The sequence below is a fragment of the Phyllopteryx taeniolatus genome, chromosome 2 (assembly GCF_024500385.1).
Source record: "Phyllopteryx taeniolatus isolate TA_2022b chromosome 2, UOR_Ptae_1.2, whole genome shotgun sequence".
NCBI classification, from domain to species: Eukaryota; Metazoa; Chordata; class Actinopteri; order Syngnathiformes; family Syngnathidae; genus Phyllopteryx; species Phyllopteryx taeniolatus.
Window position 1 is genome coordinate 35,034,300 of NC_084503.1, and position 25,774 is coordinate 35,060,073.

At 41.6% G+C, this 25,774-nt stretch overlaps 1 protein-coding gene across 2 annotated transcripts; it reads left to right on the forward strand.

Moving 5' to 3' along the window:
• The first annotated feature begins 269 nt into the window (after positions 1-269).
• Positions 270-22,945, forward strand: abcb10 (ATP-binding cassette, sub-family B (MDR/TAP), member 10). Of its 2 annotated transcripts, XM_061765918.1 has the most exons (15): positions 270-1,124; positions 2,740-2,946; positions 3,914-4,116; positions 9,926-10,060; positions 10,301-10,447; positions 11,292-11,427; positions 11,522-11,617; positions 17,704-17,913; positions 17,998-18,077; positions 18,156-18,336; positions 19,869-19,912; positions 20,200-20,234; positions 20,362-20,420; positions 21,107-21,337; positions 21,402-22,945. In XM_061765918.1, the coding sequence occupies exons 1-14, from the start codon at positions 734-736 to the stop codon at positions 21,298-21,300; spliced, it is 2,118 nt and encodes a 705-aa protein (XP_061621902.1). In that variant the 5' UTR covers positions 270-733; the 3' UTR covers positions 21,301-21,337; positions 21,402-22,945. The 2 variants fall into 2 exon arrangements, with proteins under 2 accessions (XP_061621902.1, XP_061621901.1); XM_061765917.1 differs by having other exon boundaries at positions 21,107-22,945.
• Positions 22,946-25,774: the final 2,829 nt, after the last annotated feature.

Here is a 25,774-nt window from a genome sequence, read left to right on the forward strand (position 1 = left end):
CCATATTAATCATTACATATTACGGTTTTAGACCTCTTGCAATGACTTCATTATTTTTGGTGTTCTTCATATTTTATACCCACATTATCAAGCTTGAATCTATCTGTAAGATGTTTGATTTGGGCAACAAAAATATATACCGATAAGGAAAGGACGATTTTAGTATGTAACGTACCTATATACATCAATTAATAATCTTAGAAATTTTCTGTTGAAAGAAAAGTAAAGCACGTCGAGGCTATCTTAATTTGGGCTTGTTTGCTTTTGCCTGGCAAAGTTTGCTTACATGAGCAGCCATTGAATGTCCTGTCTCGTCGAAGGAGTCGTGTTTTGAAGTGTAACAAATCGAGGTCACCTTTCCTGTTTCTGCACTGAGCGGCGCCTCTGTCTTGTGAATGTTTTTGTTGAATTCGTTCGTCGTCGTTATTTGTTATTAACCTTAAGCCTCCAGGGACCCGGTGTGACCCGACTGTGGACAAATACTGAACAGCAGATGACAGTGACAGGCGGGGTGTTGCTAGCCTATCGGCGATAAGAGATAAACGTCGTGAACGGCCTGTCAAAAGCAGATAACGACGGACTATAACGGTTAAAAACTCGACAATGTGGAGGAGAGCCAGCTCCTAAACTCGAGCGGCTATGCTGACGTGACTTCTGGACCGGGTGGCGTATTTCTTCCACACACTCTGGAATTTATCTTTTCCTGTTCACTTTTCGTTTAAACCGGGAGACGATGCGACTTTTAATCCGCATGTCGAGGTGTACACATGGCGTGCATTTACACAAGCCTCCACAACCCCGGACGGTGTGGCTCGCCGTCTCTCCTGACCCCCAGAGGAAGCGACCTCCGCCCAGGTCCTCGCTGCCGACCGGCTTCCTTCTCCCGTCAGTCATGTCGGCTCTCTCCCGCAGAGATATCAATTCACTTCGCTCATACACTTCCGCCAAGACACGGACACCCTCACGCACACCCGTTGCCTTTGCCAGCTCTTCGGTACCGTCCACATCCGGATCGCTGAAGGGCCAGACTGACACCGAAGGCGGCCAAACACCGACCAACGTACCCCTAGAGGACATCAGAAGAGTTTTACGACTTGCCCATCCGGAGAGATGGAAACTGACAGGTAAGGGATAGATGATGGTACAGGTTATAGGTCACATTAATCCAGCTTGGTGTCATTTTTTTATATCATAAAAAAAGTGGCATTTGTACAGGGTTGTGTTTACATTTTATTTCCACTGACTGAATATAAAGGCCCGCCTGTGGGGAGTTTGCATGTTCTCCCCGTGCCTGCGTGGGTTTTCCCCGGGCACTCCGGTTTCTTCCCACATCCCAAAAACATGCATTAATTGAAGACTCTAAATTGCCCGTAGGTGTGACTGTGCGTGCGAATGGTTGTTAGTTTGTATGTGCCCTGCGATTGGCTGGCAACCAGTTCAGGGTGTACCCCGCCTCCTGCCCGATGATAGCTGGGATAGGCTCCAGCACGCCCGCGACCCTAGTGAGGAGAAGCGGCTCAGAAAATGGATGGATGAATATAAAGGTGGGAAAGTACTTCCACTACTTAAGTACAAGTACACATAGTTTGATTAAAAAAGACTGGTAAAACTAGTACTGAACTCAACTCCTGTTCTTCAGTAAAAGTTAAAAAAGTACAGATTCTGAAATGCACTTATTGTAAATAAGTGTATACTGTACAATAGTAAATGAATGACTATTTACTGTTCCGTTTTGATAACTGTTGGTCATTGTTAGCAATGAACAGTTGAGCCACGGTTGAAGAAGTGCCGCGATGAGGCGGCAATTAAAGGAGCATGAAAATGAGAAAAGATGTCTTGTTTGACTGAAACATTTACTAAGATGTGGATGATTGCACTTATTAATATACAGTACTGTATACTGATAACTATTTAAAAAAAAAAAAAAAAAAAAAAAAAACATTATTAGACATCGGATGCCCAAGCTGCTCCGAGCCATTGGTGGCTCTCGGCATAATAAGGAATAAATACTAAATAAAGAAATACTTACATAATGTCGTCTTAATCAGTAACAATTCCTCTGGACACTAAATGAACAATAGTCTCAAATGCTATGTTGAGAAAATTATCCTCATAGAAAACGTATTTAAAAATGAAATTGATCTTAAAGTCTTCACGGCCAAAGAGACTTTATAGACAATCAATACGCCAAGGTAAAAAAAAAAACATCAATTCTAACATATAAAGTAAAAAAAAAAAAGTATCATCATATGGGCCAACAGCAGGTATTTTGGATGATTGTAGTTATACAGTTATTATATATTGACTGTTATAAAAAACAACAAGCCGTTTCAAAGCACATACGATGTCGTGGAATCGGCAGCAAGTCGAATATGCCTCGACGTGCCGAGATGAGCAGGCGGTGAGCCACTGTGAGCCACCGTGAGCTGGAAGTGATGTGTCTCATGCCGCGAGGAGCCAAGACCTTATGCCGGAGCCACAAAATGAGCTAGCTCTTGCTGGTCCAGGGTGTGTCCCACCTCACACCAAAAGTCTACATGGATGGGCTTCAGCTCATGCGCGAGCCAAATGAGGACAAGCCCTATAAAAATATGGATGGATGAAATTAAGTGCCAAATTAGCTGTCCCCAGCCTTTTGAATTAGTTTATTAATCTTAATGACACCAGCATCCAATTTTATTTTGCTGTTGCCGTATAAGTTTCAAATCAACTGAGAATGTTTTCATAAATTGCCCATAGCTGCTGTTGGCTTCCTGACCGTCTCCAGCGCTGTCACTATGTCAGCACCGTTTCTCCTGGGTAGAGTGATCGACACAATCTACACGGCTGGATCAGACGCGGAGGCCATGGCATCCTCGCTCACTTCGCTGTGCCTCGTGTTGACTGGCGTGTTCTTATGCGGTGGGGCTGCCAATGCCGCCAGAGTCTACCTCATGCAGATTTCAGGTGAGTCACGGCAACTGGTACAATGGCAAAAGAGAGTAGCTATGTGTCATGAATTTGAGTTACAGTGGAACTCTAATTTTCTATAGATTCCAAAAGATGTTGGCAAAGAACTACTTTTGTCTAAATGAAGTTCCCCAACTCACTTCGACAATTCCTTGGCACAAAAATGCCACCAAATGGTGCCAAACAAATACTGTTATAACAAAATTTCCTGAACACAGAAACCGTGGATAAGAGAGTTTTTCGGCTAATAACTGAGGATAGGTTAAAAAAATTATAATTATACATCTGCAAATTTGTGAATGCCGAACCACGATTATGCGGTGGTTCAATTTAATGTTCATATGGTGTCAGTGGATAAAAAAAAGTTAATAACTAGTGAATAAACACTGTTTTAATTTAATAATGACGTTAAAGTCCCTGTAAAATGAAAGTAAATATGACTTCTAAATTTGACAGACCACAGAGAAGAGTGTTGTTAACAATCATGCCAAATTTGAATGCCAGACATCCAAGTGCATCCAGGTGCCCCGTATTAGCCACTCCCCAAAGAAAACTGAAATGGTGAAAAACTGTTTATCGCTTTATCTCCAGAATTCAGTACCACATAGTTCTCTGTCTTTGCACGTTTTCCGCAATCATCTTTAAACATGTACAAAGTATTTAGAAAAACAAATCTTTTAATTCACCTTAGTCACATTTTTAACATTCTTAATTGTAAAAATGTTTTAAAAATTCCCGTCTTTATTCTTCTTCTCATCTTACATTCTTTTCTGATCACTTTTTCCGTTATCCTTTTTGGGATCAAACACGTAAAGAGTTGATACTTTGATCCTTGTTCTTGTATGACAGCAGGTTGAACTCCAAAGTTTTGTGTGACATTAGAGGCGTGTTATTCCTGAGCTTTTTGGTAGAATTCAGGAGGTGCCGCCATAATTGACTGGTGGCCCTTGACATTTCCCCGCAGGCCAACAGATTGTCCGCAATCTCCGCGCCTCCGTCTTCTCCTCCATCCTCAGACAGGAAGTGGCGTTTTTCGACAGGAACAGAACCGGCGAGTTGATCAATCGCCTTTCTGCAGATACAGCTGTGGTCGGCCGCTCCATCACAGACAATCTCTCCGACGGCTTGAGAGCTTTGGCCCAGGCGGCTGCTGGTGTTAGTATGATGGTGAGTGTGTCCCTCCAGATGGTTGATCATTTAAACCTTGTGGTCTTTTAAATCTAGACCTTAAACATTTGATAATTTCTAATGGCATCAACCTTGTATTCATTTCCACAAAGGTTTAACTGACACATTCTTCATTCACACATAACAAAAATCCAGGTTTATATATAAAACTAAAGAAGATATTAAAAAAAAAAAAAAAAAGCTTTCTTTTGACTGTAAAATCAAGATTTCTTTGCGTTTAATGGAAAATACACCTCGAGTAAAATGTTTTGACACGCTTTCTAGTGCTATCGAATGAGAAACTGTGTACAAGGTTTTGACTGGTGGTGTAAGTTGTTAAATACAATTAAAGTTCACAATCGAATTAGCGAGGAGGCATTTTGGCATCTGTTCTTTGCTAAACATGTCACATGCATCCTGGAAATCTCAACGACAAAATGATCACGTACAAGAGTGTGTTGAGAGCAGTGGTTCAGTTCTTGTGCACTTCAAGGAAGTAAATGAGGTTTTCATCTTTTGTCTGCATGCAACTCTGCCTAGTTGGGAAACTGGTTTGAAGTAATTCTCCTAACAGTGCAAGGAAATTGTTTGAAAGGTGACTGCACCTCTCTTGTTAAAACGAGTGGCGTTTTTTTATTACAACAATAACATGTTTGCTTATTTACAAAATAATTAGTAATTGTTGAAACAATTCCTTGACAAATGATTTTGCGATAGCACTGTAGGTGAGTCTAATCAGCGAAGGAAGATATAGTGGTTTCGCATTTTGACTGTCATTGTCAGTATGTCTCTCTTGTTTCCATGGGCTGTCCTCATGGTTACTCCTGCACATTAAAGTACATCAAGGAATGATGACAAGTCTTCATATGCACACAGTTGCATTTGAAGTTAAAGATTTATAAGTAGGTTGTAAAAGGCTCCAGCGCCATGATGGGGTTCACTGTAAAGAGGAGATAACCACTGCACAATAAAACTAGAATACAGTAAAACTACTCACCCACTCAAAGATATGATTAATTAGAGGGAATATAATGCTGTTTGCGGAATAATACTGTCACCTAGTGGCTGGAAATAATAAGTGTTGTGTATAATATATAATACAAGTAGATATGCGGTCGCAGCTTCTTGATAAAATTCATTGAAGTGTCATGAACGGAACAGAGGATAGGACCCAAAAATGCATGACTCCAAAACAAATGGACAGTTTCAAAAAGAGAGGTTTAATATACGGGCAGAGGTCGGTATACACGCAGGCAATCCAAAAAAAAAAGGCAAAAGTATCCAAAAACATGAGGCGAAAATGTGAGGTCGATAATCGGAACAGGGTCTAGACTTACTGTGAGTCTGTGACGTGGAAACAAGGAATGCTGGAACGCAACGAAAAGGTACAACAAACTGGCGACCAGAAAGAATGAGACAGGAGGTTAAATGCATGGGGTAATTAGGGTAAACGAGGCACAGGTGGGGAAGATGCTCTCAGGAGCAGGTGTGTACGAGACAGGGGGAAGACAACAACCAGAACACACACCCATGACAGTACCCCCCCCTAACGGCCGGCCCCAGAGGGCCCCGGAGCCCCAGGATGCGCAACGTGGAAGTCCAGAATGAGAGTGTCATCCACGATAAACGCAGACGGCACCCTTGAACGTTCCTAAGGCCCGCAGCCCTCCCAGTCCACCAGATATTGAAACCCCCTCCAACGAGACGACAACAGCAGCCGCACAGTGAAGACAGGGCCCCCATCCACAAACCGTGGGGGAGGCGGGGCCCTGGAAAGCGGGAGCAGAGGGGACTCTCGGGCGGGCTTGAGCAGGCTGACGTCGAAAAGTAGGGTGGACCCGCATCGACCTTGGGAACCTAAGCTTCACAGTGACAGGGTTGATGATCTTTGTGATGAGGAAAGGCCCAACGAACCTGGGAGCGAGCTTCCTGGACTCCACCCGGAGTGGAATATGTTTGGTAGAGAGCCAAACTCGCTGACCCACTTTGTAGTTCGGGGCCGGTGTCCTCCGACAGTCAGCAGCGGTTTTGTAGGACCGTACCTGGCGCAGCAGCATCTGGCGCGCTCGCTCCCAGGTCCTCCTGCAGCGTCTCACCAAGGTCAATGCCGCTGGAACTGTGGACTCTGGGGCTATGGCAGGAAATAGAGATGGTTGGTAACCATGCACAACGTGAAAAGGCAATAGACCAGTGGATGCAGAGGGGAGGGCATTGTGAGAGAATTCGACCCAAACCAGTTTCTGAGACCAGGATCGTGGCTCCTATGAAGCGAGACATCGGAGCCCAGTCTCCAGGTCCTGGTTCAGCCTCTCGGTTTGTCCGTTGGTTTCAGGGTGAAACCTAGATGACAGACTGACGGTAGCACCTATGAGATTGCAAAACTCCTTCCAAAATTGCGAAATGAATTGGGGACCCCTATCGGATACCACATTCTTGGGAAAACCATGGAGCTTGAATACCTGGTGTATCATTAACTCGGCAGTGTCTTTAGCTGAGGGGAGTTTCGGGAGTGCAATGAAGTGTGCCATTTTAGAGAACCTGTCCACGACTGTGAGAATGGTGGTATTTCCTTTCCAGGCCGATAATCCCGTCACAAAGTCTACGGAGAAGTCTGACCAAGGACGTTGTGGTATTGGCAGGGGTCGCAACTCCCCAGAAGGACGTTTAGGAGAGGACCTGTTGGCAGCACATACCTGGCAAGCATTGACATAATTGGTGACATCCCTTCTAACATTGGGCCACCAAAAGCGCTGTTCGACCACAGATTGAGTCTTGGCAATGCCTGGGTGACATACAGTCCGGTTAGTGTGAGCCCAGTGGATGACTCTTCCCCTTAAGGTCGGAACCACATAAAGGCTGTTTTCTGTTTTCAGGGCAATTTTCAGAGCTAAGAGTGTTCTTCAGAGCCTCCTTTACCGCAGTCTCAATGTTCCAAACAAAAGCAGAAACGAAACATGACTTGGGCAAAATGGTTTTAGGGTCGGACAAAGAATTCTCTGCGCAGAAAATGCGTGATAAAGCATCTGGCTTACCATTTTTAGAACCAGGTCGCTAGGATAACGTGGAATTGAATCTAGTGAAAAACAGAGCCCATCTAGCCTGCCTCGCATTTAATCTCTTAGCAGATTCAAGATATCCCAGGTTCTTGTGATCTGTCCATACTAAAAACGGAGTATGTGCCCCCTCTCGCCAGTGCCTCCACTCCACCTTGACTGCCAGCAGTTCACGGTCACCAATGTCATAATTTCTCTCGGCTGGGGTCAGTTTTTTGGAGAGATAAGCACAAGAATGTAATTTACCATCCTTGAGACATTTCTGGGAGAGCACTGCTCCTATTCCGGGATCAGACGCATCAACTTCTACCACAAACTGCTGTTTGAGATCTGGCAAAGTGAGGGTGGGAGCGGAAGTAAAGCTCAATTTAAGTTTCTGAAAAGCTGCCTGACAAAGCGGGTTCCATACGAAAGGTCTGTGTGGCGAGGTAAGATCATGCAAAGGCGAGGCTATAGAACTGAATTTTCTAATGAACTTTCTGTAGAAATTAGCGAACCCTAAGAACCTTTGTACGTCTTTGCGTGACGTGGGAGTGGGCCAATTAGTCACGGCATCAACTTTGCAAGGGTCCACTTTGATTTCACCTGGAGCCAGGACGAACCCCAGAAAAGAAATGGACGCCTTGTGGAACTCCCATTTCTCAGCCTTGACATGAAGTTCATTCTGCAGTAACTGCTGCAACACAGAGCGGACATGAATGATGTGAGTCTCCTCATCTGGGGAGAATATCAAAATATCGTCCAAATATACAAAAACGTACACATTCAACATGTCACGCAGGACATCATTGACAAAGTTCTGGAACACAGCTGGAGTGTTAGTTAGTCCAAAAGGCATCACCAAATACTCGTAATGTCCCGTTGGTGTGTTGAATGCTGTTTTCCATTCACCCCCGCCCCCCCACCCCTCCCTTATCCTGACTAGATGATATCCATTTCTTAAGTCTAGTTTGGTGAAAACCTTGGCTCCCTCCAGGAACTCAAAGGCGGTGGAGATGAGAGGAAGAGGGTACCTGTTTTTCACAGTAATGTCATTGAGACCCCGGTAATCGATACAGGATCGCAGAGTCTTGTACTTCTTGTCCACAAAGAGAAATCCGGCTCCCGCAGGGGATGAAGATGGGCAAATAATCCCAGCAGCCAGTGATTCATCCACATACTCCTTCATAGCCTTGTGTTCCGGCCCTGAAAGAGAGAATAACCTCCCTCATGGGGCTGTGGTTCCAGGCAGCAAGTCAACTGCACAGTCATACGGTCTGTGGGGCGGAAGGGATTTAGCCTTGGACTTGGAAAAAACGTCTTTAATGTCTCGGTAACAGGTGGGCACTTGAGATAAGTCAGGATCCCCAGATGGGGTCTGTGGATTGTCATTTGAAACATAGCCCTGAACCTCACATGGAGGCTTGAAACAGTTCTGGGCGCAATTGCTGCCCCAAGACATAACCTGCCCAGAGGACCAGTCAATGTGGGGGTTATGTAATTTCAACCATGGGTTCCCTAAAATAAGATCTGTCACGTACGTGGTTAGGGCGAAGGCGAGTAACGCAAGGCAAGAACATGGTGGACCCAATTGCAGGGAAGCAGGGAGACAAGGCAGGAGTGCGGGAGTCTCAAAATAATATTTAATCTTCAAAAAGGGAAAACAAGGATATTGGATAAAGCAAACCTGAACGAAGTCCCACAACAGATAATCAAACCAAAGTAACAAAGAAACACTTGAATATCTAAAACTGGAAACAAACTATCACCTGTGAGTAAGACGTGGAATAGATAGGGAAAATGACACCTGACAATGACATATCACAATGATAAAGACAACTGATGACTATGACATGGCAAAGACATGTGACAACGACAATGAACCGACAAGAACTGAAAGAAACCAGGGAACTAAATACAAACAAATTGACGAGACAACGAGGAACACCTGGACAAGACACGAGTAGCTGGAGAGAGCTGATTGGTCGACACAAAGTAGACGAGAACAGGTGGACACAACAACCTAATGAGCACACGACAAACATGGAACACAGGAAAACATGGAACAAAACTAAACACAACCAAAACATAGACCATGACAAGATCATGATTCATGGCGTCAAAAACATGAAAACTAATGCGTTCCGAGTGAGAATGCTGAAACAAGGAATGCTGGAACGCGACTACAAGGTACAGCAAACTGGCGACCAGAAAGAATGAGACTTGAGGTTAAATGCATGGGGTAATTAGGGTAAACGAGGCACAGGTGGGGAAGATGCTCTCAGGAGCAGGTGTGTACGAGACAGCGGGAAGACAACAGCCAGAACACACACCCATGACAGAAGTATTTAATTGACATTTGTTATTTTCTAACTGTTTTACTCATATTGTACAGAGCAATCAGACCCATTCCTATGTCTTAAGGTAAATTTCTGTTTCTGTGGCTGTCATCACACGTCTTTCACATCACTGGTGCCCTTCTGTAGAGGGATCACTGAAACATCCAAAGAAAATTAAAAACCCAATTGTGGCGTTCATCCTTTAGATGCTCATTGAGATGACGTCAAGCGAGATTTGCTGGACTCTCTTGTGACATCACATATGATGATAGTTTAAACTATTGAGGCATATTTCTCTAGAGAATGTTTTTTGAACTCCAAATTGTGAGTCTTTTGCGGCGTTTGCCTTGGAAGTTCCACTATACTAAAGCCATTTGTCGATTTTTTTGTTCAATTACTCATCACCCACTGCTTTCTTTCTTGCCCTCACTCCTGCAGTTCTACGTCTCGCCGAGCCTGGCAAGCTTCATGCTCCTGATAGTGCCCCCTTTGGCTGGGGTGGCTGTGGTTTACGGCCGATATCTTCGCTCCATCTCAAAGCATACGCAGGATGCACTGGCCCAAGCCACACAGGTATACCATAGACGCGTCGCAATCTCACTGGTTAGAGTCCACAAGCGTTTCTGACCATGTTGAGGAAGTGTTTGATATGTGGCAATGAGAGGAATATTGCAAGGGAGTGTGACAGAACAAGATTGCAAAGTGGTTGCATCAACACATCCCAACACATAACAAATTATCTTTTTTGTTCAGTCTGCGCTACAACATAATTAAATAGTTAAAAATAGTCCTAAAGATTTTGTTTATGTGCAGTTGGCAGAGGAGCGCATCAGCAACATGCGGACTGTCCGAGCCTTTGGAAAAGAACTGTCTGAAGTCAACACATATACGCAGAAAACGGATCAGGTCCTCAAACTGGCCGGGAGGGAGGCTGTGCTACGTGCTATCTTCTTTGGAGTGGTAAGTGTGTGAGAGAGAAAGCCTATCCGCAATTATTAAGTCCTCTTTTACCTACAATACTACAAAATCATGTGACTTTCTTAACATGAAGGTACCAGAGTGTCATCCATCAATATGTCCATCCTTCCTCTCATTTTCCATACATGATTACATATCCCCACCCATGTGTGAGGTGATCGCACTATCTCGTTCCATCCCACCTCAATGTGCAAAATACAGGATATCCCTTAAGTCTGGACACATAGACAAAAATGCATATTTTCAAGAAATGCCATTTTCAGCAACATTTTATTTGATTGAGAAATTACCAAATAACATCTTCATTATGATTTACAACATATGTGATGCAAATATTGATGTGCTTTGCAAGATTCATGTGAACTCGATCTAACACCTATGTGTCCAGACTTAAGGGACGCCCTGTATAAAGTATTATATATGCCAGGGCTATACCATTAAGGTCAAGTTAAGGAAAACATCTTCAAGTCAAAGTCCAGAACATCGTAATGCTTAGCAGGGATTACAATTCTGTGCCAGTCTTACTAATGCAACATAACGTACGTATGTTTGTATTATTTATCATGCATGCATTTTTTAGAAATATCTTTACTGTTTTGGTACCCCTCAATATTTTTAGCATTTTAGCAACATCTTGTAGTGTGTATAGTTCCATCCAAATTGAATGTTTTATTTTTCATGAAATAAACATTGTTGTAAATGTCTTTTTCTCACACCAAAAGGCTTTTGATGCATATTCCCAGTGGATATCAAACAAGTGTGTGTGTGTGTCTCCGTGTGTGCGTGAGTGTGTGTTTGCGTGTGCGTGCGTGTGTGTGTGTTTCAGACTGGTCTCAGTGGTAACATCATGATCCTGTCCGTGTTGTACAAAGGAGGCCTTCTGATGGCGAGCCAGCACATGACTGTGGGAGAACTCTCATCTTTCCTCATGTACACCCTTTGGGTCGGCATCAGCATTGCAGGTAGCACATGTTACACATTATATGTAATGCACATTGCGCTCTATACATGTTCTTACAAGTAGTCATGTAGTGTATGATTCTGGGTGACATGCAGGTCTGAGTACTTTCTACTCGGAGCTGATGAAAGGCTTCGGTGCAGGAGCAAGACTGTGGGAGCTGCTGGACAGAAAACCAGAGTTCCCCCTTAATGGTCAGTATTCACACGCGGAGGTGGGAGACGCTGGTGTCATATAAAACCCATAATTAATCAAATAAAATAAATGGGACACAGAAATCTTGTTTCATGTGCTTCCCACGTCTGAGACGTACAAAAATTAGCAGGGACACATAAAGTAAGATCAAGCTGCGTCTTCGGGCGCAGAGCTGTGGCTTAAAGTACTCTGGCGTGGTGCTGGAAATCCGGCGTATGAATTTTGTTGACGAGACAGAGCTTTAGAGTGCGACTAATTTGGTCGCATATGCACTCTAATTTCTGAACAGTGGGACAAAAAGAAAAACAGAAGAGTGCACCTGTACGGCCAGTCATTTGAGGAAGAAAAAAACATTTCAGCGACTTGAAACAAGACACATGAAACCCATCGTGGTCTCGAAACCAATCAGAGAAAGTGAAGGGCTCCATCTCATTGGCTGTGTGCGTGTCTGCATGCATGTGCACGCTTTTGAAATGCGGGCACTCGCATACATGAAGCTTAAGTTTTCTGACGCTGAGCAGATAGCTGTACTACTTTATTACAGAAAGTTCAGCAGCATAAATGGGATTAGTTCCAAAGTCTAACGTCACCGCGACGATGTGGGAACATTTTGGATTCAAGCCAGAATAATACAACCATCCCGCTAACACCAACGAGCTGGTTGTCGAATTTGTTTGAAGTTGCAACAAAGACAACACAACTTAAAACTTCAAAGTGACTAAATCCACTTTAAACACAACCATCCCACCCAATTTCTTCAGCTGGGAACAAAAAACACAGTGGGACATTTTCCATCAGCTTGCAATGATGGAACTCTTTGCCCAAACAATGCAAATACAACGTGACAGCGTATATGGTGCATGGCTGCTCACATTATAAACAGTATAGCGTTACTCACTATTGTAAGAGATGAAGGCATTGAACATCTTGACAAAGCAGCATTTAAAGAAAGGCTGCAGAATTTTAAAAAGTAGATGTACTTGTGTTGTTATTCAAATTGCTACTTGGCACTTTTTCTTAACCAACTGTAAACTTGATTGGCAGTATATTATCTGTTAAGGCATAATGACTGTTTATACCTCTGTGGCAAATGTTTAATATTTGTTTAAGTGTAATTTTTGTGAACAGAGCCTGAGTCTCTTTTATTTAAATATATTTTTAGATATTTTATTTATTGTTCCACATTATAATGTCAATATTCAATATTCTTAGAATTAGAAAAAAAATTAATTGTTCTTAAAGAAGATGTACCTGAATTATTATGCTCTAATATCATTATATCAGTGGCATAAAAACATCAACGATACTATTGTTTGTCGTGATAGTTTTAGGGAAAATATATTGTCCTAAAAAATCTGCTTTGGTGCGAGGCCTAAACACATAATATATTGAGAGAACACAAGCGCAATGGATAAAACAAAAATATTGTACAGTCAGAGGTGGGTAGTAACGCACATTTACTCTGTTACATTTACTCAAGTAACATTTTGCGTAAATTGTACTTGTAAGAGTAGTTTCAATGCAGAATACTTTTTACTTTGACTTGAGTATTTATGTTAAGAAGAATCAATACTTTTACTCCGTTACAATGATCGACATGCCGCTCGCTACTTTTATTTATCCAGTATTGCGTGTGCGATCTATTTTTAGACTTCATCTTCGACTTTCACGTTGGTCGGCGTTGCGCCAATCCAACGTGAACACTGCCGTAAGGGCAGATCCTAAAAAAGAGACTCTAGGTAAGAGGTCCGAAAATTTTTAATGCAATGACAGAGCATGTGATGGCGAGACATACGAAGCTAAAGGGACTCACAACCAGAGAGAATCAAAAAACAGATAATGCAGGGAGACACGACAAAAGGTCCGTGTGGTATAATCGTAGAGAACCTAAATTTGGACAGCGGTCAGAACGGCGGGAAACACGAGGCAAAAAAACGAGTGAATGTTCCGACGCTCACACACTATCACGGTGCCCCCTAAAAAGGCTGATGATTTCAATGCATGACAGGTGCATCACCGATGTCAACGCCCACCTTCACTCATCCAGACACTGCAACACAAAGAAAAACAATTGGAAACACAGGGCCATGACAAAGACAGTCACATGACTGCACACAAAGCCTTCACGGGCCAATCAAAATGACTAATTTTGTGGGGGGGGAAAAACTGCCATGCGAGTCTTTACTTTACAAACTCCGAAAAACAACAACTATTTTATGGTCCTAAATCACTGTAAAACATGCTTCTTGGGGACAAGTGCCATGATGTAATCTTAATTCTCTCTCTCTCACGCACATCACACACACACACACACACACACACACACAAAATAAATCTGTTCAGCAAACAGCTTCTTCATTCAGTCATTTAAGTGAATGAAGCAAATAATGTTTCTGTAGGGCCCAATGCATGTGTTGTTGGTTTCTGGCCACTTAAACATTGAAATGGTTGAAGGTGTGTGTGGACTCCCATATATTATTGATTTTTATTTTATTTGATCTTCATGGTCTGATTTAAAAAAATAAAAATAAATAATCTGAAGTTACTCACCATTTACTCTTTTTTTTCCACTGAGTACCTTCTTACTCTTACTCAAGAAAATATTTGGTGGACTACTTTGTAATTTTGCTTGATTCATATTAATCTAAAGTAACAGTACTCTTACTTGAGTACAATATTTGCAAGCCTCTGCAAACAGTATAAAAAAATCAGGTAACAACTGTAATAAAAATCTGCAATATAGCGGGACCGCGAAGCAAGAACCGTGATATAGCGGAAGATTACTGTATCTATATTCATTGTTTCCATGACATGTGCATCCCGGGACTCACATAGTCTCAAGTGTAAAATGGGACACAATATGATACTTCCTGGTAGTTGAACAGAGTAGTCTTAATTGGTAACTATTGTCTCAAGTCTGCGGCACGGTGGGCGACTGGTTAGAGCGTCAGCCTCACAGTTCTGAGGGTTCAATCCCCGTCCCCGCCTGTGTGGAGTTTGCATGTTCTCCCCGTGCCTGCGTGGGTTTTCTCCGGGCACTCCGGTTTCCTCCCACATCCCCAAAACATGCATTAATTGGAGACTCTAAATTGCCCGTAGGCATGACTGTGAGTGCGAATGGTTGTTTGTTTCTATGTGCCCTGCGATTGGCTGGCAACCAGTTCAGGGTGTACCGCATTACCGATGACAGCTGGGATAGGCTCCAGCACGCCTGCGACCCTAGTGAGGAGAAGCGGCTCAGAAAATGGATGGATGGATGTCTCAAGTCTTAATTTATGTGAACAGCAGAGCAAGGTAGACGAGACAACATTTGAAAAGAAAAGTGAGGTCCCAGTGGCTAAGCAGTGATTGTTTTATACCATGCAGTTATAGTTATAGTTTCTTCTGCTGGATTTATACATTTGCTCCTATTATAGTACAAAGGCTGATGTGCTTTTTTTAATGATAGGGTTTACTTCTAAATCTTGTCATGGAAAAAAAACACACAGGACACTTTTTTTTTTACTGAACACAGACTTTAAACATTGTCAAGTGGCGTGTTATCTCATCTACAAGGGTGTCAATCACCTTTGAAGCAGTTGACATAGAAACGTCTCATAACATAACCAAAGTGGTTCATCTCTACCTCGTCTGACTGAGCAGAAGTTAAGAATTAATTCTTTCTCCCTCCTTTTGAGAATCACTCAACCCCCAAACAAAAATGTCCCAATAAGAGAAGACTGGATGGGCGTCATCGCCGCTGGAACGACGGCCTTCCTCAAATGCAGCCCTCGGGTTGGTGTCATCAAATTCCGTATGCTTGGGACTCAAATGGTTTACCTGTTTAAATCCTGCAAAAAAACACATTGTGCCCAAAGACAGATACTTGACCCCCACAGTCTTTTACAACTTGTTATAAAACCTTTACAACCTCCCCCAACAATGGACTGTTTAATGAACAATAAACCTATGACTGTTGTTAATTTTACTTCATAAATGCATAACTAAATACTGTAATGCGGTGCCTGCCTTGAGATAAAAGTTGAATTAATTAAACATTAAATTAAGATTAATTAAAATTAATCAAGTTTAATCTCAACTCATTAAATTAAAGGAAATGCCATTAATCCGTTCCAGCCCCCCCACCAAAAAAATGTTTCTAATGTGATTTTTTTAGTAAGGAAAAGCACTCCATAATATTTGCTTTTTACAACATATGGTAATAAATATAATGTAAAACATTTTCATAGTTTGTGCATCATGATTAACTCAGTGCGACTGCTTCTGGTGTGAGCGACTTGGCCACCGGGGAGAAATATAATACTGTGATTCCTCGTTTTTCGCGGTTAATAAGGACCAGAACCTCCCGCGAAAGGTGAAAAATCGCGAAGTAGGATTTGCCCCCTAGGCATTTTCATGTATGTGGGTACCAGAATGTTTCAAATATGTAAACAGTATTTATACTTTACATATTTGAGACAAAGATTACAACAGTACACGTATTTACTTAAATCTTTAATTATAAAACCTTATACAGTAATTAACATTCATCAACATTGCGAAGAGGCTTGCGTTGGTGGCGGAGGAGAGGCTCTCACTTGACTCGTAGAGGCTTTAGGTTCACTCGGAGACTCTTCTGCTGGAGGCGCTGATGGTGTAGCTGGGGTTTTCCCTTGGAGAAAAACACGGTGATGGGTAGTTGTTGTCTTAGTTTTTTCTTTTGCTTCAAAATTCCCCTGTACAAGGACATAACCCCGTCTCTTATTACACGGAGTTACCACACGTTTCGCTTCCTTATTGAAGCAGTTTTGCGGATGTTTGCTTCGTCTTTCTTGATGTACCGCACTGTAGATTCATTCACGCCATAATGGCGTGCCACAGATGCTTAACTTCGGCCCTCTTTGATCATATCTAAAAGTTTCACTTTTTCGCTGATGGTCATCATCTTCTTCCTCTTGGGCGCCCCCCGGAGGAAGCTTTTGCAGGGGCACAAGCGCTTAGGCGGCATTGTAAGGGCTTAACTAATCAAAAAAAGGTATCGCTTAAACAAAAAACGTTATCACAAACACAACACTAAGATACAGTATGCGAGACAGTCAACAGCGTGGACGAGACTGGCGAGACACAACAAGGGAAGATGCTGGGTGAGGCTGCGATGATGCGCAGCCGATCAGCTCACGGGATAAATCCACTCGTGCTCTCATTGGTCGATGTCGCACGGGGAACCAATCATGCGCCTTTTATGAGTGCCCGTGGTTATGTACAGTACAGTACAGGCATGTACAAAGCCTCTTGAGTCAACTCATCTCTTTGTTTGGCATGCAGGGAAACCTCTCTCGTGCATCAACATGAAACAACGTGTCTTTCCGCAACTTGGCTGCTGATATGGCCGTATTTTTTCATTTGTATTTTTTGATGATTTTTTTTTTTTGATGAATATTTTGGAAAAACCCGCGAAGCACTGAAGCTGCAAAACGTGGCGAGGGAACACTGTACAGTCAAAGACAAACAAAGACTTTCACAACTACTTTAAGTGACTCAGTAAACTGAAGTAATATTTTTTTCCCCAGAGGATAAAGAAAATATTGTTTTGTTATATGGTTTGTCTGTGTTGATACACGTTTGTGTTCAAATAGCTGTTGCTTTAAGGTTTGTAACACCGCCACACAGATGCTATTCGTTAGCCCATCTATGGTGTTTTGCATTGCGTGTTAGCATTGAGCAAATAGAAGGCAAAGTTGTGTGGTTGTTTTAAATGCACAATGTGTAATTCCATTTGTTTTATGTTAGGTTTGACAGTAAACCTTAACTGATAGGGACATTAAACAGCTTGAAGCGCCTTTTTGAAGCATTGTTCACTATCTGGCAAATGGCTGCTTCTTCTGAAGTGAATTCACTGCCACCACATGGGGCTTGTATCTTGAATTTTTAATTGCAAGTACAAACATGAAATATCATCCGAACAACAGCTCATATCTTCAGAAACTCGAAAGACTGGTCACTTGTATATCAAGTACCTGTACTGTACATTGATTATATTTAGCATTAGCAAAATCAAGTGGGAAAAAAAACAAAAAAAACACTTGTACATCTTGGTCCTCCACAGATGGTCAAGTTCTTTCTCCGGAGCAGTTGAAGGGACGCTTGGAGTTCCATGACGTCTCCTTTTCCTACCCGACCCGTAAAGATGCTCCAATCTTCCATAACCTCAATCTTCTGGTACCAGCTGGAACCATCATGGCTGTAGTGGGACCAAGCGGTTCTGGAAAATCAACTCTAGTATCGCTGCTACTCAGGCTGTATGACTGTGACTCAGGTAAGACTTGCTTGTTTTGTCTTTCTCTCCTCTGTTAAAGTGAGAAGGTGCTGGTTGTAAGCTCAGTCTTCGCCTCTTCTGCAGGCATCATCACTGTGGACGGTCATGACATCAGGGACTTGAATCCCTACTGGCTCAGAAGTCACATTGGAACTGTTAGCCAGGTAGAAATACAATTCTCAAAGCACGCTTTTCGAGAGAAGGCCGTCATGTTTCTCAAGTTCACACCTTTTGTCTCTCAGGAGCCGGTGCTGTTTTCTTGCTCCATTAGCGGCAACATAGCATACGGCGCTACGGACCCGGACGCCGTGACCACAGAGGACATCCACAGGGCAGCCCGAATAGCCAATGCGTATAATTTCATCCAGGATTTTCCTAAAGGCTTTGACACTGTGGTGGGGGAGAAAGGAGTGCTGCTGTCAGGTGAGTATCGTGTGACCATATGGAGTGCTTAAGACGTCTGCCTCACATTTCTGAGGTTCTGGGTTTCGAATCTCATCTCTGGTCTTAGGGAGTTTGCATTTTCTCCCTGTACTGATAGATTCCGACCAGACTTTCAACAGTCATATCAAATCAATTACTAAAACTGCCTTATACCAGCTGAAGAACATATTCAGAGTGAAGGCTTGCATGTGCCAAGCAGACCAGAAGAAGCTCAACCATGCTTTTATCTCAAAAAGACTTGACTATTGTAACGGTCTTCTGACTGGACTCCCCCAAAAGAAGCTAATTCAGAATGCTGCAGCTCAGGTTCTGACCAGAACAAAGAGGTCAAAACATATTACTCCAATTCTAAAGTCTCCCAGTCATCTTTAGAATAGATTTTAACGTTCTGCTACTGGTCTACAAATAACTAAATGGTTTAGGTCCTGAATACATGAAAGAAATGCTAATGGTATAGAAACCCAGTAGGGCTCTCAGATCTACAGACTCAGGTCAAATAATGGAGCACAGAGTCCAAAGGAATCATGGTGAAGCAGCATTTAGTTATGCTGCACACAAATGGAAGAAGTTTCCAACAGAAGTGACGTCAGCCCCAAGTGTGAATGTTTTGAAGTCCAGGTTAAAAACTCTCCTTTTTTTCTCATGCTTTTGTGAGCATTTGCACTTTTAAATATTTCTTGCACTGTACGCTGTTTTAATTGTATTTTTAATTTTCTCTTTGTTTTAAATGTTTATAAGCTGTTTTTCTTTCATTGTTTTTAAATGCTTTTAATCATGTAAAGCACATTGCATTACCTTGTGTATGAAATGCGCTATATAAATACTTTTGCTTTGCTTTGCGCATACCTACATTTTCTCCAGGTACTACGGCTTTCCTCCACATTCCAAAAACCTGTTTGGTAGGTTCATTGAAGACTCTAAATTGTCCATAGTTGTGAATTTGAGTGTGAATGTTTGTTTGTCTACACTGTATGTCCAGGGTGTACCCCACCTCTTGCCCAAAGTCATATGGGAAAGAATCCAGCATAACCAGGACCCAATTGAGGACAACCACTATATAAAAAAATATATATATATATTCTTGACTTGCTGTCTGACCATGTCTTTGTCATGTTTATGCACAATGGCATTAAAATACAGTACAACCTCACTACTGTACAGGGAGCCCAGGAACAATAAAGCCACCCGCCACTTTATTGCAACTTTAGTTTCATATATTAGAGCACTTTGGATGCCACCTTCCTCATTATTTTCTATTTCGTAGGTTATCTTCTATAGAAAATGAGTGGATGGCTGGAGGAGTAATGTAATTTTGCTGCCATCCACCTGCACACTGAAATGCGAAAAATAATATCCACTGTTGTCAACTCCAACCATGCATTTTTGGACTTTCACCCACACGCAAACTGCATTATAAGCCAATAGAACATTGTGGTTGACATGTGTGGAAAATTTCCCTTTTCTTGGGTAAATAAATAAATACATTTTCTGATTGTGTGGTTGTGTCCCAGGTGGTCAGAAGCAGAGGATAGCCATTGCAAGAGCTCTTCTTAAGGTCAGTGAAGCACCCCAATTGCTCTACGAATCACAATGTTAAGGAACTTTAATTTGCATGAAAGCATTAATTGACCATTAGACAAAGCTTAGTTATTGCTTAGGTCAGACTGTAATTGTCCCAGATTTCTAACTCACAATTTACAAAAAAAACAAAATCTGGGCCATTCAAGCAATTAATCTGTTGCACAATTGTTCCTCCTGGCATTAAACGAGTGCTTTATGTAATCATATATGACTGGAAAAATGGAATGCTTTGTACATTCAACTTATACTCTCTGTCGTCAGAATCCTAAAATCCTGCTTTTGGACGAGGCCACCAGGTAAAAGGAGAGACTATTTTGATTGATTATTTTGATTGATTATATGTCATTCAGTTACCTTGAATGGACCTTTTTTATTCTCTAAGCATTTACTGTGTTCATGAGTTGTATAACGTCCAATCATCAGTGCACTGGATGCCGAGAACGAGTTCCTGGTGCAGGAGGCTTTGGAGCGACTCATGGAAGGTGGATCCCATTTCTGGCTTTCCTTTTAAATCAGCAATAGGATGACATTTGACCTTAAAACAAAATTTTCAAAACTATATTTACAATAATTTAGTGTTTCTTTTGTTGCCATAGTGACCCCAGATCTCCTGCTAGAGTTATTGATAATGAGTGGACCAGCCTGGACACCTCAAGTGGTGTTAGCATTAGCGTTGGGATAATGTTACTTTTCAGCGTTGTGTGCAGTTTTTCTCCAAATGTAGTAGTCCATCAAAATGATCAGATAATTTTAAGAAATTACATTATAACTCAGTATCGTTCAACATGTACATTATTGGCTTGACCAACTCTAATTATTAGAGGGTTTGCACACTTGTGCATACATTATCTCAGTTGTTTGTTTTTACTTAACCCTCTTAAAACAAAATTGAGTTAAACAGGTTATAGATCACATTAATGAAGGAAAACGTTTTTGATATTATTTATGTTGCTCATTTTTTACATCACAAAAACCTGGCATTTGAACAGAGGTGGGTAGATTTTTTTTATATCCACTGTATATACTTTTGGCCATATTTTTGTTAGGTAGTGTGCAGTGAGATTTTTAAAAAGTAAAATATGTGCCTTGGCTTTATAAAGGATGTAAAACACTGTCTTAGAACTCGCTTTGAATGCCACCTTTCTCATTATTTCCTTCTCATCAACAGGGAGGACGGTCGTCATTATCGCTCACCGACTCTCCACCATCCAGAACGCCAACGCTGTCGCAGTTCTGGACCAGCGCCGTGTCGCCGAATGTGGCCAGCACACGGAGCTGCTGGGAAACAGACAGGGGCTGTTCCGGAAACTGATGGAGAAACAGGCTTTTCTCCAGGAAGAGCAGAAACGGTCCCTGAGCTAATTTTCGTCAAGTGGCTGACGAAGAAGGATGAAATGAGGTGAGATATATGTCTGGGGTGAACTATATCATCCTCATGCCGGCTGCCTGTGATAATGCCGCAGGTGTCCTTTCACCAAGCGACGAGGCTGAGTGAAGAACCTGAACAAGTATTGACTGTTGACTACTTTTAGTAAAATGTTATTCTCCACCGAAGGAATAAAATGGTAAGAGGTGCTTCTCGAACTGGAGACACCTGTGGTTTTAAAACACTGTCAACATGGATGTATAATTCAGGTACATTACATGTCATGTCAGACAGAACACTGATTTCCAAAAACTAACCAAAAAACAAACGTAGACAAACAAACAGTAAGCCGTTAATTACTGCTAGATGTGTATTTATGTTCTCTGTTCTGGTAGGCTCACACGGAGAGCCTTTTTAGTGTTTACCGTTGAAATGAAGCAGCTATATACAGTATGTGGTATTGATATTGTGTTAGTGGAGAAAAAAGCAAGAACACTTTTTTTTTATGAGCACATGTTTGATCCTCTAAACACATGCTTGTCTCTTAGTATAATTCTATATTATTACACAAGTGCCAACTGGATTTGCATTGAGATATAATTAATAAGAGTTGGATATTTTGCTACAGTGACTTACTTATTTAGGAACAGACGACAATGATCATTCTGGTTGTAATTTATCGAGTGACTCTTTGTGCTAGTATGTTGAAATAACACTGGTTATGATTGGATACTAAATGTGTGGCAATGGAAACACCGAGGTCAAACAATCCATTTCACCGTCAAATTGTCAGCATCATCAAACTGACTGTGCAAAAACACTTCTAATACTATAAAAACATTTTTTATCATATTCAAAATCCTGTCACAATTCCTTTTTGAAAAAAAAATATTTTTACATTTTTAATGCGCTATTTTTCTCCGGTTTCTCCTTCCGAGCCCATGACAATCATACACTAACTTGAATCAAGAGCAAATCTCCTTATTAAATATTTTGCTTGTACATGCGCACATAACTACTACAAGGGAGGGTTACCATACTAATTTACAGTTCATTAAAAAATATCTTAGATGAATCGCATATAACTCATATTCCAGTACACTTGTGTTCATGCTAGTGAAAGAACAAATGTTTGAAAGAAATGACAATATAAAGTTGTCACATGCTCAATCTTAACTAGTTTGATGTGATTATGTACAATACTGTACAGAGAGGTATAAATATAAATGAATTTAATTATTTTAAAGGGTTTTGCCTGACAAACGTTATTTTTGTAAATTGGACTTTAGATGCTTAAATACAACATTATTTAAATTTGTTCTCGTACAAAGATTAGACTAAATGCAGAGTTGAGGGACATTGTTGATATTTATTATTTTATATTATGTAGTTGTCAGACATTGATGTATTGTGGCATAACACAAAATTCATGAATGGACTTTAAAATTACAAATTTAGGTCTAACAACAGAAAATTAGCCTCACTTTCACGTTGAGGGTGCTTGAAAATGTATTATGAAAATGTGTCATTTCTATATGTATGTCATGGATTTCTAATTATCTATGCTACATTTTAAATCATGTTTTACTAAATTATTATAGTTTTGTGTACATGAATAAAGTGGAACATGTGTAGATTTGATTGCTGAGTGTGTGTGTTTTTATAGAGTGCTCTTTCAGTTTTGGTGGAAACTTGTGTGCAATGCACCAGCTCATCACCTGGTGGTGTTCTTGCTCTAACCCAAGCTTGATGAATGCAAATCGCTGTGTTTTCACTAGGTCTTGACAGTGCACTTCTTAATGTTGGTCATAGGGTGTACTGCACTAGAGTCAATGTGAAGTTTGTCTGGCGAGTTTTGTATGTTTGTCATCTAGTGAACATGATGAACTTGTGTCTGCCAGCCCCTCATGGATTCTAGTGTGCTGCAGCTCCCCATCTTTGCTTTGCATACATCCATCAATCCATTTTCTGAGCCGCTTCTCCTCACTAGGGTCGCGGGCGTGCTGGAGCCTATCCCAGCTATCATCGGGCAGCCACACTCACTACTTTCAATAAGCACCCAAGGAGGCGTCTCCCTATTTGCACACGTCCTCCTTTCCAAAAATCCTCGGACCAACACCCTGAACTGGTTGCCAGCCAATCGCAGGGCACATACAAATAAACAACCATTCGCACACACATTCACACCTACGGCCAATTTAGAGTTGTCAATTAACCTACCATGCATGTTTTGGGGATGTGGGAGGAAACCGGATTGCCCGGAGAAAATCCACGCAGGCACGGGGAGAACATGCAAACTCCACACAGGTGGAGCCAGGGATTGAACCCCGGTCCTCAGAACTGTGAGGCAGACGCTCTAATCAGTCGCCCACCGTGCCGCGCTGTGCATACAACCTGACCTATTACAGCAACTTAAAGAATTTTCGCAATATTACTGATATTTTTAGACAGCATTTGACCTGGGCAGCCATGTAATTTGAAAAACAAATGAGGAACTGTCAGAACTATTTTATTTTTTTCATACAAAAGAGTATAGAGCCTTTGGAGGACTAAATATACAGGTTCATCTTAATAAAGAATATCGTGGAAAAGAATTTGTTTCAGTAGTTCAATTCAAAAAGTGAAACTCATAGATTGACTACATATTGTGGAAAAGAATTTGTTTCAGTAGTTCAATTCAAAAAGTGAAACTCATAGATTGACTACACACCGTGAAATATTTCATGGTTTTATTTTTGACAATTTTGCTGATTACATAGCTTACAGGGAACAAAATGTGAATATATTAGTTATTTTTAATATAGAAATTAGGTAGGAATCCCCCTTCTAAAAAGTATTTTCTCATGTGTTTATTGAATCTATATAATATACAAAGTTCACTTTTTGAATTGAGTTTATTGAATCTATATAATATACAAATTTCACTTTTTGAATTGAACTACTCACATTAACTTTTCTGGTATAAATTCATTGAGATGCACCTGTATACAGTATATGCACTCATTGGACACTTAATAATCAGAGCTGTTTTAGCATTCTTCCTCTGTTATGTATTCAAAATAAGCAGTACAGAAAATGGATGGATAGACATTAGGAGCACTCAGTGCAATGCAGTGCACTTGTACACCGCTGCAAACAACCACAATAACAAAACTATCATATGAGGTATGTAAGAAAGGTTCCAGGACTTGTGTCACTAAAGCCATATTTCAAATCCAAACAATGAGTTTTCCCCTTCAAAGTGAGCCAGATGATCAACCAGCACATCTACAAAGATCCTGCGACGTTTGCTTCATTTAGTGGGCGAGAAGAGGCAAGAGTTGTGGCAGGACAACTTGTGGCTGCTTTTACACGCCAGCTCAAAATACTCCTGCGTGCTGGAGCAACCTCCCTACTCAGACAAACTGACTCCGTGTGATCTTTTTACCTTTTTTTTTTTTTCCTCCAGCACCCTGGTTTGGAATTGCTAAAGTGCACAAGTCTACTACAACTTTGAAAGCTGTTTAACTACGTCTTAACAATAATATTCCAACCACCTGAAGACAAACATCCATTGCAAAAAAGGGTTCTTTGGAACAAGTCTTGCCTGAAATAAAATAGATATTTTTTAATTTTACAGTATATAGTTTGTGTTGCTTGTTAATCCTCATGACAGTTAATGTTTTGCCTCCTACATGCCATCCTTACTGCAGTAAAAATGCTTACAAAAGTAGAGCGCAATTCCAGTACCCCCAACAACTGTTTGTCTCCTCTTGTACTCTCTCTCTCTCTCTGTCTGCCTGTGTGTCCCTGTGAATTTACAGGCTAACAAACCTCACAAAAACACCCAATAAGTCCATCAGCTGGCATCGTCACATCCACTGACACACAACACTTCTTCTCCCCGCCGACACCTGCTGCAAACACGTACACACACACACACTTCTACCTCCCCCGTATCCCTCCACCCCTCCTGGTGTGTGTCTCCTCCCCCTTGTCCCTTCTGACCTCCTCCCGCCCCTCTGGCTGGCCCGACAACTGCCTGACCATTTACATTTTAGGCCTTTCCCAGGCCCGCTTGTCAAAAATGGCACACGACCAATGCGTTAAAGTAGCTCAGCCCCTTGCCATCCTCCTCCCACAACACATTCATGCACACTCACTACTTTCAATAAGCACCCAAGGAGGCGTCTTCCTATTTGCACACGTCCTCCTTTCCAAAAATCCTCGGACCATTTTTTCACCATCCTGCGCCACCCTTTTCCATGCTTCGTTTTTCTTGGAATATTAATGAACAATACACCAATAACCACTGACCATTTATTTTTACCTACATATCCCACTTGTATTTTCCCTTACAACAGTAATCATGCCAAAAGTCAGACAATCTGGAGTTAAACCAATAATAGCTGTAAAATGTCCTATACTGCCTGTCCTCATTAGGTTCGCTGGTGAGCTGGAGCCTTCTTCAGCTGACTTCCTGCGTTAGGC